The sequence below is a fragment of the Centruroides vittatus genome, unplaced genomic scaffold (genome assembly GCF_030686945.1).
Source record: "Centruroides vittatus isolate TY-2023 unplaced genomic scaffold, ASM3068694v2 contig_1074, whole genome shotgun sequence".
Classification (NCBI taxonomy): Eukaryota; Metazoa; Arthropoda; class Arachnida; order Scorpiones; family Buthidae; genus Centruroides; species Centruroides vittatus.
In genome coordinates this window covers 2,193,145-2,208,206 of record NW_027120692.1, presented here as the reverse complement: position 1 = coordinate 2,208,206, position 15,062 = coordinate 2,193,145, and the positions used below count along the sequence as shown (strand labels likewise).

The following is a 15,062-nucleotide window of genomic DNA, read 5'->3' as shown; positions in this document are numbered from 1 at the left end:
ATGAAATGTAAGAATTTTATTCGTTAATCTAAATATATAAAATTACTTGTCCTGACTGCTGACTGATTCATTATCGTCCAGAGCAAACCGCTGAACCTAGAGGTGAAATTTGGTACACAGGGTACGTCATGAAAACGCACACTAAGAAGGAATTTTTCGAAATTCCCCCCGCTGGGGGGAGAGCCACTATGCACTATCGGATGCCTTCTGAATGTCTATGCTAAGTCCCAAAACATATTTATTTCTGTCAAGTAGTGCTTTGATGTTGTTGACTGCCACAGTGATACATGAACGGTTGACCTTTGCTTTCTAAAACCATACTGATTGTCACTCAGTAGTTTATTTGACTCAAAGTGCCAAGATAGTCTGTTTGTAAACAGTTTTTCCATTACTTTCCCTAGTGCAGGTAACAGGGAAATCTCCAGGTTTATTTACTTTAGAGACAAGTACTAACTTGGCTCTTTTCCACTTCCTGGGAAAGATGCTAAAATGTAGACAAGTATTGAAGAGGTAGAGAAGTAGTGTTGGGTTTATGTTCCAAATTTCTGGGTAATTCCGTCGAATCTGGGGTCTTTCTGTTATTCAGGTTAGTGATTACTTTGCCAACTTCTTCGCGTGAGTAAGGGAGTGTATCAGGGGTATTAATATCTACGTTTATCTTGTCCCTGATTTCACGATGAATGTCGAGATCTTCGTTTTCGTTGTCTTCTACAGAAATTTTTGAAATATAGCTTTGATGGTAGTTTGCAGATCATTTGCATGTTTTTCTGTAGCTTCCATGGTGGTCACCGCCTCCGTTCTTCTTAATTTGTTACAGCTCCACTTGGTAAGAAACCCCCAAGGGTCTTTGCTAGCTCTACTGCAGTATTCTCTCAAGGATTTCAATTTAGAATCTTTTATGTGGTTTTTGTATTCTTTTTGTAGCTGTAAGTATAGTTGCTTGTAGATCTACCTTTGTGTGTCCTCTTTAGTTTTTGATACTTTTTCTGTGGGTATTGTTTCTGAGCCTTAGTTCAATCAGAGTGTCGTTCCACCAGGGGACCGGTCTATTCTTGGTTCTGTATTTCGGTATAGCGATCTCACACGCGTCCTTAATAATTTTGAGATTTTGTTCAATCTTTCTCGTAACCTCTTCCCTGAAGTGTGAAGGAGTTATGTCAGTTTTATCCATAATGTATGTTCTCCGTCTTTCCCAGTCTGCCCGTGCGGTGCAATATACTATTATTTTATTTATCTTTTCTAAAATGTACTGTACTACAAAAGATATTATTTTAATTTATAAAAATCAATAATTCTTTTAACATTTTAAAAACTTTTCATTAAAAATTTGTTATTATAGTATTCAATTGTTATTTTATTTTTCTCGCTACTATATTCGATTTTCAATTACTGTATTAATGTTGCTTTCTTAATATAATATAAATACGTAGTATTTTTATAAACTATTTAATGAAAATATTTTATATGCATAAATAAAAAGAAATATCTTTTTATCATTCGTATTTCATTCTTTATTATTCGGTTTTCGTCACCATTTCTGTATAACTGAAAGACCTTCGCGTTTGAATTCGTAGAAATGTATTGTTCCGAACGAATAAAACGGAGTTTTTTGTTGCATTATTATTTTTCAGCTTTTTATAATGTCTACAAGTTCATTCATTTTTATGAATTGTATGAGAATAATGCAGCTGACATATTTTAACTGCGTTACTTTTCAAATATAATTAATAAGGAAAATATAATGAAACCAATGTTGACGTGGAAGAACAACTTTACGAAATCAGACTTTCATAAAGCTCTCTTTAGCACTTAACTCCTTTGTTCTTTTGATTAATAGCTTTTAAAATAAATAAATTTATAATAAAAATTAGATCTATTAAAATAATAAAGATTTATTTGTATCTTTAATGATTTCCAATTAAAATAGGAAGTGAACAAACAAATTATTCTCAAATAAACCGAATTGATTAAACAATTTAAAATAAATAGAATGCTTTTGCAATATAAAAAATATAGAAGAATCTAAAACGTCTTCAAACTTCCGTCATTTCCAATCATAAGGAACTGTCTTAACTTCGAACAAGACTATGCCTCTGCACAATTATGTGAACAGTTAAAAAGTTCGCTGATGATAAGTCAAATTCGGTAAGAAATTTGAATTTTTTAAAGGATTTAGTTTATCATCAGGATGATGATCCAATCATCAGCGAAATTTGTTCCTAATGATTGATTAAACATGACGAAAGATTGAAGTTTATTTAGTTTTTGTTGCATTTTTTATGTTGCGAAATATTAACATTTCCGAATAACCAAAACGCCGTGTGTCAACGCGCAAAAAAAAAAGAAAAAAAAAAAATACAATTTCTCGTCTATTGTGCCAACCTGTAACCCGTGCCACTTCGGACTTAGAACGTGTCCCCGACGCCAACAGAGGAAGTCTCCCCGTGCCCTACAGACTTGTCAACGCCACTGTCCAGGGGCCACCTTCGATCGACCATCGAAGAACCTCATCGACGCCCAGGATGTCCGAACGGCTGATTGTCCTAAAGGAAACTATTTTGTACATAGTGTATGTCTATTTCATGTTCCTTTTTTGTCGGTTTTTGTCAGATACGTCTATTCCGCCGCCACGCACGTACGAATGGACCCTAGGCCATCACTGTCGCGCAATTAACTGATTGCCCCCGGAAGTCGGCTTCTTACAGAAACACAGCTTCCCGATCATCAAATGTCACGGCACGCCACTGCATGATACCTTCTTTTTTTCCGCGGATGAAGCACTGTCTGAACTACTAAATTCATTACTTAGTTTTATTTATACGTGTTTTTGTTTTAATAAAAATGATTGATACTTTAGTATCTTTTCTAGAAAACGAACTCAAAATCTCTAAAATAAACTTTTTGTTTTACTTTTGAACGGCTCTATTCATATTTCTAAAATTTTATAGTTGTAAAATTGACCTAGCAATTGTATTTTCTCTTGCCAAGAAAGAATTACTTGTAGATTATTGGCTAATAGGTGTGAAACGATCACACGATAAATGGACACCTGTTTATAGAATCTCGTAACAGTAAAAGCATATCGACATACACAAGGTAATAGCAGTGGCATTTGAGCATTTGATTTGAATAAGAAAAAATTTCAAATTTATGCAACAAACAAGAAAAAAAATGTTCGTCTACTCAAACTACATAACATCCTAATTATTGGAATGTCGAGAATTGATGGATTTTAGATTACAGAGTGATTGGTTGTACAGTACATAGTATTGACGACTTTTACACAATAATAACAGTGTCATTCAATTGTATTTCTGCATGTTATTTAATATCTCCGTGTTGTGCTTCCGCTTACTCGTCTTTGAATAAAAGTTCTGAAACCTACCATCCTCGCCAAGGGATTGTTCTGAGATAAGAAGCAGGTTCAACTGTACTCCCCGGAATACAACTGAAGGCCATAATCTCTCTCTATGAACTATAGAAATGATAAAAAGCAGAAAAACAGCAAATATGCTTTAAGTGTAAAATACAGGCAAACCTGTTTTTATGCGGGGGATAGGGACCGCATTAAAAAAAACGCATAAAAAAATCGCACGAAACTTCACGAGTGGCTATAAAAAATAGTTTTCGCAACACAATTAAAAAATATTTTTTTATACGGTCAATACGGACCGCATAAAAGAAAGTCTCACATAGAAAATAACTCAAAACCGTACGAAAATAGAATTTATTGACAACAGATGTCAGCACTTGACTGCATCGTCTGGTCTATCGTCTGTTTTACATATTTTTGTCCAGGTGGTGTTTTGTTGACTTTAAAAGTAAATTATTTCATTTTTCGCATATTCATGCAATAATATTACTATAATAAGTGCATTTATGCTATAATAAGTTTATTTAGCTATAATAAGTCAACGTAAGACATGACGAATCTCACGAGACTAGTCGCCAACTATACCGCACAAATAAAATATCGCACAAAAAAAAACCGCACAAATTAAAAATTCGCATTAAAAAATCGCACAAAAAAATCGCGCATAAAAACAGGTTTGACTGTATTACAGAATAGATCAGAAACAATCTCAGTTATGTATTTTGTTTTAAGGTTATTGTTCAAAGAATATAAATAAAACTGGGGAATTTTTAAGAAATCGAAATTAAAGAATCGTGAAAATTCGATAAAAATTCAACACCAACAAAACTGAGATTTGTTTATTTTATTTAAATATTCGCTAATTACAATTTACAATAATTAAATTGAATTTTAATAATTAGAATTTATAAAAATTAAACTGAATTTTGAAAAATCCAAAGAAAATTACAATATTGATATTGTAATCACGCATAGAAATTACTATACGGTAAATTACACGGATTTTTAATCCGCATGCACTTTTCACTGCCAAATACGTTACTTCTTTGAATGCAGGCAAGGAAAAAGTAATCTTCCGAGTCTGCGAAGTAAATATCCGAAGACATTCAAACAGTTTGTAACGTCCTAAAAATAAGTAAAAAACATTTTCGTAAATCGACAGTAATAAAAATAATTTTAAAACATATTGTAAATAATAATACATAAAATTTTAGAGTTACTCAGATTTAAAACACAACAGTTATTTCTAAATTAATAAAACAATTTAAATATTAATTTAGTTTTTCTCAGTGATAAGCAAATATAAATAAATGAAACTGAATTATGTAAGAATAGAATATCAACAAATATGACAGAAAATATATATGTACTTTAAATAAAATTTTTCGAATATTTTAAAAAGCTGAAAATTTGCAATAAATTACAAATCATCTCTAAGCACCATTAAAGTAGTAAACAAATGTGAAAATTCAATTCAATGTAAAAACATTTCCAAACGTTCTTCAATTAAATTAAATTATTTCAAGTTTGCTAATTATAATTATCGACATTCTTAAATGATAACGTGTTAACTTTTAACGAATAATTTTCAAATAATTAAATGTTTCAATCAGTCATATTTTATATTTGCCTATTTCTATCAATTAGAAAGCAATCTTGTGATTTTGATTAAAATGATTATTTACTTAAATTATTGGATTTTTTTTTGTAATTGACATATTTAATGTAAAGTAATAGCATGCTAACCAAGCGAATTTAATAACATGTTTATTGGTTGTGAGATGTAAAAATGTTAATCAGTCCTTAAATATAAACAAGAATAAGACTACAAAACATTTTCTCACTTCTTTTTCTGTTTCTGCACAGGATTCTTCCACGTCTAAACTTGGAAGAACATCATTTTTAATTTCCACGAAATCGGTTAATATGTTAAAAATTTGTTTTTCATTGTTTTCGTCTTTATTTTTAATATTATTTTCTGAAAATATAATTTTATAATTTAAACTTTAGTCGTTTCTTAATTAAGAATTATAATGCAGTCATTAAGTATATATAAAGTATTAAACAACAATAAAATAAAACAGACATAAGGATTTCATTTGTAATCATGATGTCATAATCATAAATGCATTGTTTTTTTGCATTTATAGACTTTCATAGATTATCTCTGTACTTCATATGCAAGGAATTTTTGTCAAAAATATTTGTATACTAAAATAAAATCTTTCAATTTATATTTTTGATGGATGTTTATTAATTCCGTTGAAAATAGTGTTATGAGCAGTGCTTACATCAAGCATAATCACGATATTAGGAGAAAATTAACTTTTAATTACACAAATGAATACTTGATAGATTATACTTGAATTATAATATACAGAATATGTGTTAAAATATTGTCTGCTTATCAAATTACTTCGAATTACTTGATTTCTGTGTTAACGTGACATGAATAGTTGCTGAGATAAATTATTAAATTAATGTTTTATAGATTCATACGTTATGGAATTTAAATTCGTAGTTAAAATGGTAACCAAAAAAATTAAGAAAATATTTTTGATTAGAGCGAAGTCCGTTTATAAATTAAGGTTATAGAAGGATTACATCAGTTTGAACTTTTCAGAAATATAATAAAAAATTAAAGAAACGGCCGTTAAAGAATGAAGATGTGCAATTAATATTAAGTTTGAAAATCTATTAAAAGCATTTCAGAATTAATTTTATATTTAAATATAAATAAGTCTTAACAAGTATTAAAGAAAGATAACGAATAATGTTGACTTATTGAAACAGAGAAAATCGAACGTAATATAGCGAACAATTGTAATCTTACCTTCTTCAAATCCTTTTAATCCAACTGCATCACCGTAGACATTTTCATTATGCTTTGAAACTTTCTTATTTAATTCGAATTCACTTTGAGTAAATTGAATTGTTTCAAATTCACTTTCTAATATTTTTTGACTTGTTTCGGGTGTTACTTGAAGCATCTCTTCTTCAAGTATCTTTCTAGATTCTTTCAATTCGTCTGCATGTTCGTTGCATTCTGTGACAGGCAATTCGTCACAAACGGTAGACATTTCGTTCATTTTTGTCGTTAAATTTGAATTGCATGGTTCAATTTGAGAACCAGTTGATGTTGGACTGATTAATAGTGACTCACACGTTTCACAAAAGGATAATTCGTGTTGAGGTGTTATTAATACATTTCGTTCGACATTATATTCTTCGACTATTTCGTTTGTATTCTCGTTGTGACAAACATCATCTTCACTCGAGATCATATCTGACTCGATATTATATTCACTTTCCGACAAATCGTCTGCAGAGTCAGGCTCCTCCTCCTCATGTATAATTCCTGATACTAAAGAATATTCCTCGAGTTCCAGGAATGCTCTATATAAAGGTCGAATTGTATAGTCTCCATTTACTATTGCAGTGATTTCTGCTGGAGACAGAGGAGATTTTGCAATGTTCTCCTGAAAAATAAGATTTGAAGTTATTTCTTACACATTAAATAAAGTTTAATTCAATAAATATTTAACAGTTTCAATGTAAAGTAATAGCAAAATGGCCAAGCGAATTTAATATTGTGTTTACAGGTACGTTAGAGTGATTAAAATATCCATTAGGAAAGATATTACTGTAATATTAACAGATAAAAATAAAAAAAATTTAAAACATGATTAACAATAATACATTTATTGTTTTAATTAAGTTTTTTGTTTAAAGAATCATCTTTAATCTTTACATAATTTATTATCAATCACATTTTTCGCATTATAAATCTTTAGACATCGAACTTTTAATCATGGATATTTCTATCTAAATCACAGTTTCGTATGTAATTAAATAAGCTATCGTGTAAACTTGTATGTATTTCTCGAACATAAAATCGTTTTTCACTTTTATTTAGGACTGGCGATCACACTATCTTAATAAGTGTATTCACGTCAAAATTATCGATAAATTCTTTATTGTTTTAACAAGTAAGTAATTACAGAAAATATTTGAAAATTTCTTAGCATATCAATTTTAAATACCAAAGGACAAATGAATTTATACGCTAAAGAAAAAATAATGTATTCCGAATTTAAATACAACATTTTAAAACAATATTTAATATTATAACAATGTTGTATTTATCAATATTTAATGTTTAAATGAAGTGATAATTAAGATATTTTCTGAAATAATTTATCTAAATTTCAACTTACAATAGAAGACTCTTCTGGATCATCCGATTTATGAAAAATTCCATTACTTGTGTTATCCGTAATTTCATTTCCAGAGAATTTTGGTTCTTCGTCTTGTATAACGGGTTTCTCTGAATTACATACATCGAAACTGTTTTGTTCCAGGTCAGTTCCAGATTTTTCTCTTTCATCACAGTCCTTCGTTTTAAACTCAGAAACTAAAGTATATCAAAACACGAAAAATAATTAGTAGAAATAAGTTAAGGACAATATATTAAAAAGAATAAGTAATAAAATAGAAGAAACTGCAATTGAGTACGAATTGTAATGTAAAAATCAGTACTGATCAAAAATGTTTTTCAGATTTATTTGAAAATATCTACGTTTTGTGGGTTTTTTCCTAATTTTATAGGAAATATTCATTCCACAAATTTTAAACAAAAGACAATCGAATATTTTATAATAATATTAATATATATGTAATTAATATCATTAATAAATAATCGAAAAATTTCATTACGTTTAGTTTAAAATTTTCGAATGAATGAAAAGTATAAAAATTCGTATTCGTTTAGTAAATCAAATCAATTAAGGTAAATAAATAATAATTACTAATCTAACTTCAGGAGTAATTTTTAATGATCGAATATGAAAAGTTTAAATAATATAATTGCATGTTTATTAGCGTATAATATGGAAAGCTGAACATAATCCATTAATAGAATGAAGAAAAAAAATAAACATTATTTTAAATATTAATCTCAAACGCACTGTAAAACCATTCGTTCTAAAAATTCTCATTTTACAATTGACATGTTTTGCTATCTTCAACTTGATGTCCGTATCCTACTTTATCAACAAAAAGCTATTAATATCTGAATACTTTAAAGCTATGTTGGCAAAATTTGATGAATCGCGTTCATTTCTTATTGTAATAATCACAGAAAGAAGAGTTAAATGAAAATAACCTTACAGATCTAAGAAGGAGTCGACACAATGCTTACAATTTCTTGTATGAAGAAATACCAAGCTTAAACGTTAAGAAAATTCATGTTCGATTAATATTAACAGAAATAGACTGAAAGGCTCAGACACATTATCATATGGCAGTTGAATATCTGCACTTTGTATATTTTCTGTATATAAAAAATCAAATCTGAATAATTTTTGTTCTTATTTCACATTCAAATTAAATGCGAAATTTAATCAATATTTACTTCAAACCGAAATAAAATTTATAAAAAGACAAATAAATAGAGTCTAAATTCATTCAACTTAGAAAAGGAAGAAATTCGCGACATTTTTATTTTCCATAGAAAGTTTTCATTCCTCAGGACCTATATTATTGTTTCCAGTTAGACAAATAGGATTTAGAAAATGCAATAAATATACAATAACACTTTGATCAATGACTAAAAGGGCTGAAATGTAGAAACAATTAACTCACAATTTATATATTAAACACTGAAACTTTAATGTTTAATCTATAATTGTGATTTAACTCTCTTATGTTTTTAAAAGCTAGCTGCACAGTCAACGATAGTTGTTCACAGACCTATTTGAATAGGCACATTCAAGTAGGAGCGGCTCATTAAATTCTCAATACCTCTTTTAGGTACTTATGCTATCGCATTTTCACTGTTTGTTTCTTAATCTACTCTTAATTATTTAAATCTATTTTCTATTCATTAAATTCTTTCAAACAGATTTTGGCTCAATTGCCTTGCAGCCTTAGCAATGACCGTATAAATGCAGCACCAGCTTCATCTTATGATCGTTAGTTCCAGTTATATGAAATAGAACTGTTCATGTATGTATGTTTACATTAATATATTTCTATCAAAGTACTAAAATTTACCGTTAGAATGCTGATCATTGGTATCTGATGGAAATTCAAAAGTTTCTGATGACAGGTTCGCGTTTGGGTTTACTTCTTTTGAAGAATTAAGAGCAGAAGACTCATTCACAGAAAGTTTAAATAGCAGCTGTTTATCATAGGATAATTCTTGCACCGGACTATGTTGATGCATTTCCGTTGGTGTCGAGAACTACAGAACTGGAGGAGGTTCATACACGTTTATTTCTGCAGGAGGCCAATATTCATTTGTATCTGGTTGAGGCCTATAATCAATCATTTCTGTAGCTGGCCAATGTTCATTTATAGTTTGATGCGGCCCATATCCAATTATTTCTGGACTTGGCCAATAACTATTTCCGTCTGGTTCCAGCCTATATTCATTTATTTCTGGAGCTGGGTAATACCGATTTGTATCTGGTTCCAGCCCATATCCACTTATTTCTGGATTTGGCCAATATTCACTTGTGTATTCTGCCGGTCCATATCCACTTATTTCTGGATTTGGCCAATATCCACTTGTGTATTCTGCCGGTCCATATCCACTTATTTCTGGAGCTGGCCAATATTCACTTGTGTATTCTGCCGGTCCATATCCACTTATTTCTGGATTTGGCCAATATCCACTTGTGTATTCTGCCGGTCCATATCCACTTATTTCTGGAGCTGGCCAATATTCACTTGTGTATTCTGCCGGTCCATATCCACTTATTTCTGGATTTGGCCAATATCCACTTGTGTATTCTGCCGGTCCATATCCACTTATTTCTGGATTTGGCCAATATTCACTTGAGTTTTGTTCCGGCCCATATCCATTTATTTCTGGAGCTGGCCAATATTGATTTGTTTGCTGTTCCAGCCCACATTCATTTATTTCTCGAGCTGGCCAATATTGATTTGTGTGTTGCACCGGCCCATATCCGTTTATTTCTGGATTTGGCCAATATTCATTTGTGTATTGTTCCGGCCCATATCCACTTATTTCTGGGGATTGTCCATATTCATTTATATCAGGTCGCGTTTCAGAAAAAATAATTTCTTCTTCAGGCCAATATTCATATCTATTTGGATCAGGCCCATCTAAATTTGTTTCTGGAGTTGACCAATAATGAGTCATTCCTGGTTGTGGCCAATATCCAAATTCATCTCTTTGAGGTTCATGTTGAAACTCTGACGACATTCCATTTTGTGGGAATTCTGTCGTCGGCCCATATTCGGGCATTCCGGTCCACGGATTATATTGTGGAAATGGAAATATATACTGAAATGATAAACACAGAATTGGTATCTTTAATTTCTAAGAGTAGGTAATCTAACAATGGCAACAATTCGTTTTACAAACAAATATAAAATAATGATAATATTCAAAATCAGTATTTTTATTCAGTAAACTGAATCCTTTTATGAAATTTATTTACAATAAATTTTTTTCATAATATAATATGGACTTATATAAATGTTAAAACTAACTTATCGTATGTAGAGAGTTATGCAGTAGTTTTTTTTTTTTTGCTTTATGTTTTTTTCGGAAATGGCTGTCAAACAGAAGTACTCTTTCATACAGGACTACGAATTTCGTATATTTTTGCCCCTACAACTTCTTAAGCTGTTCTCATTAAACATAACATTTAATAGTATTATACAACATTCAAATTCTTTTCGCACATTATGATTTCCTGTAGCATTACTTCGATGTTTTTCATTGCTTTGTATTAAGATATTTAAACAAGAGAGTTTTAAAGTCTATAAGTAAGTGTCAGGTATTGAAACATTATTTCCAACTGTTGCGTTTTGGTTAATTAAAGTTTTAAATTTAAACGTAAATTCATTCAAAGTCATTGACTAATTTGAATCTTAGGATAAAAGTAATGAACAAAGAAATTTCATCATCTCATCAAATCAACATTTCATCTAAATAGCTATTAATAAAACTCGAATCTTTTCTGTGTTTCCAAGAATATATTAAGATTCTGAAACTGACCAAAACTAAAACTCAATATCCTATTTACTTAATTGTAACATACATTAGATTTCCAAATGATATAAGATTCTAATTTCTGAATTAAATATTTCAGGTTTGTTGGTATTGTTTCGTAAATCATTAAGGATATTACTGTATGTGTTAATGATATTGGAGAAATTGATTTTGTTTGGTTTGCTTGTTAGTCTTATATATTTAGAAATTCTGAAATGTTTGTGAAATTTCTGTTGTTAATGTCGTTATACATTTTTATCGTTGATAGAATAAGTATAAATATTATAATTAAAAACTAAAGCAAACTTGGTACCAAATTGAAATAAAAACAAAAGTGAAATTGCTTGTTAAAAATATATGTTATCGTCATTTTTGACTTCTTTAACAAGCAATTTACGTGTGCAGTTCATTTAATTATTATTTACTCTACTATATCTGGCATAATGTAAAATATTTTATTTTGGCTCACCTGATAAGCATAAATAACGTAATAGTCATTTCCAAATGACGAATATCTTTCAATATAAAAACACTGAAAACCTGTGAACAAATATTTTATAATTATTGTTTAATTATTTTCTAACACATTAATATAGTTATTTCTGTTTAAGAAGCAACAAATTGTAATTGAAAAAGCTATAAAATTATATACAAAAATCCAGCAAACAAGTTCTTGATAACAACTAAAATATATTAATTTTATCTTTGTTGAGGATCATTTTGAACAGACTTAGCCTATATATTAGAAATGTTTGTTGTTGAAAATAGTCTGAATAAAAAAAATTACAATATTTAGAATTACTTATGCTTGTAATAGTCGATAATATCTTATTATATGTAGTATTGTCACAAATATTGTTGACAATACTACAAGTAGTTAACGTTCGTTGTTATTACTGTACAATCGCAATATACGATAGAAAATTATTAATTCCTTAATTGTATGCATGTAGAATTGTCATGTAGAATTGTCGAAATATGCGCTGTATAAATTCTGTTATAATTTCTTTTCAGAAGGCGTACTTTACTCTTACAAAGACTCCCAGTTGCTTTTGAAGAGAGCGCCCACCATTTATAGCTTTATAAGAAATGATAAGGATAAAGTTTAAAAAAAGGAGAGCAGGCTGCAGTATACAAAATCCCGTATAAAAATGAACAATTGGGGTTGAAGGAAGAATACATAGGAATCACAAACGGAAATCTTAGTAAACGTCTTAAAAACACAAGTATAACATTGAGAAAGAGCATTTTGTATTGTATGGCTTTGTCTAGAATGGCGCTAAGCGTACGATGGGGCGGGAGAAAGCTAGCATTATAAAAACTGTACACTCGCCGATATTAGCGATGAATTTGGAAAAAGTTGAAATTTATAAAAGTAAACTTTTTGGCAGACTATGAACTATAAAGATGCCACAGTATTATCTACGGCATGGTAATATAATTTGAAAGAAAAAAAAAATTCGAGAATATTACAAAATGTTCATACGATCAACAACAGTTGTTAAGTATGTAATTTTTCTTTTTCATCAGATTATATTTTACTATTTTGTTAAATATTTTATTATTTTAAATTATATATGTATGACCATATTTTGTTCTTTGGATTCAAATTCCTCGTTATTCCAAAGATTTTTATTTTTTAAATATGTTGTAAACTGTTATATTCGAAAAAAGCAGTCATAATGTTTTATAATTTTAAAAAAACCTGATGATAACCTGTAGAACAGGTTGAAAACGTTTGTTACAGTTAATAAATAATCCTCAGTGAGATAAGGTGGTGTTGTGGAAATTAAGAAGCATCTTGCTTCCTATTAATTAATTGATTATTTCCATATTTTTCTATTTTGTACATTTGCATTAGATAATTTTAAAATCCATTCAATCTCGCTTGAAGACAATGTAAGGCTTAATTTATATCCTAACTGTTATTAACAGCATTCCCTGCTTTTAAAATCCTCTTGAAAAAGACAATGCAGCAGCCATACTGATTGTAATTTATTATACCAAAGCTCTTTCATGTTTTAAGCCCTTTTTATAACGTAATATTAACAACATTGTTTATTGATTTGTTGTGAAACCGTGATGTATTGTCTTAGAAGTGTTCAACACTTCTAACATTGTTTATATTTACATTATAGTCATATTGTAAGCTAATTGATATGACTATACACGTAATCAAATAATTTAACTTACTTGGAGCACTCATTTTATCGCATACAATTCGCTTTCGAAAAATTTTCATCCGATCAAGAATCGCTTTCAACAAAGAATTCGATGACAATTGTTGAAATTATATTATTAACAAATTTTATCAACGTAACAATAGAAAATCAAGCGATTGACGTGTCAGCTCTCGCGCTCATAAATTTGTAGCTCATTACCACCGAAAACTATTATAAATAGTATATATCCGAGATTTATCTGCAGTTCGTATTTATCCCTGGGATTTGTTTTGCTGTAATTTTCTCCGTAAAAGCAATATATGAATTGCAATTGGATACGGTTTTACAGAGAGAGTCAACGAATAGTATTGCGTTGCGTTACCCAAAATGAACAAATAAATAAAATAAATACTTGCACATCCGGGAATTAAAAATGACGATAAAGATTTTAAAAGACAAGCACACGAAAGAGCATTAGATTTAAGTCGCCTACTTGTTTTTTCGAGACTGAATTTAAATACATAAATGTTGCTTATGTGAAAGTTTATTTCTGTCCTCTTTTAATTTCGGGAGCAAGATTTGGGAAATTCCATATTGGCGAAAAAATTTATACGATTCGCCTGAACTAATTGTAACTAAGTAAATATTTTAAATCTTAATAATATTATGGTCGCGACTCTATCAGGCCTAGAAAATGATTGACGTTAGTACTTGAAATCATTTTGTTGTTAATTTGGAAGCTGAGTGACATTTCTAATGTAAATGCATTCATTATAAACTGAAGACACTCGCAATGTCACATTTGATGTATATGTTATTTTTTGGGACTTGGAGTTCGCAAAGCCTTCAAATTCCCATTTACCAACAAAATCCATACCTATTATCAAATGTTATTCGGACGCATTTGTTGCATTCGTGAAATGTGTTTCTTGGAGACAGGAAGCAAACAAGAAAACAAATGGTACAGATCGTTTCATTTAAAAAGGTCTGTGGCTCTTAGCTGGGCTATTAGTTTGTTCACTTCTTGTTTTTATCTTATGTTTTATGTTTATCGTTTTGAGTAAACACCACTTTGTCTTTGTTTTATTTTCATTCTTATTTATTTATAACAAAAAAGACATTGTGGCCATTAGGCCTTTTTCAAGTGTCTACAGACAAACCAAAGAATAAAACAAGAAAAAAAAACAACAAAACGACTAATGCAAGTTAAATAATAAATTTTCTGTAAAAAATCGCTTAATCGCTTGTTATTTTCCGAATTAATGCAATAGGTGAAAACAATTAATTTTGTACAATCCAAAATGCAAAAAGATAAATAAACTACACAATTATTTGAAATATATATTTTTTTAAGTTACTGTTTAATAAGTAAGTTGTTCGTAACGATTGTAATTTTTCCGCATTCGTTTTGTTTACTTCGTTTTTACTAGAAGGCGCCAAATTCTTATTCACAATTAGTGCATATTTAAGTGGAACTTTCCCGACGAATACGAGTATAATG

General features: G+C 29.7%; 1 protein-coding gene across 1 annotated transcript; it reads right to left on the bottom strand.

Moving 5' to 3' along the window:
• Window positions 1-9,617: 9,617 nt before the first annotated feature.
• On the bottom strand, window positions 9,618-10,604 carry LOC136973704 (uncharacterized). Its single transcript, XM_067268449.1, has one exon. It carries the CDS (start codon window positions 10,602-10,604, stop codon window positions 9,618-9,620), a length of 987 nt encoding a protein of 328 aa, XP_067124550.1.
• Window positions 10,605-15,062: the final 4,458 nt, after the last annotated feature.

Bases quoted from the DNA above. Each gene is read 5' to 3' on its own strand.
- LOC136973704 (XM_067268449.1), bottom strand. From the start codon at position 10,604: ATGTCGTCAGAGTTTCAACATGAACCTCAAAGAGATGAATTTGGATAT.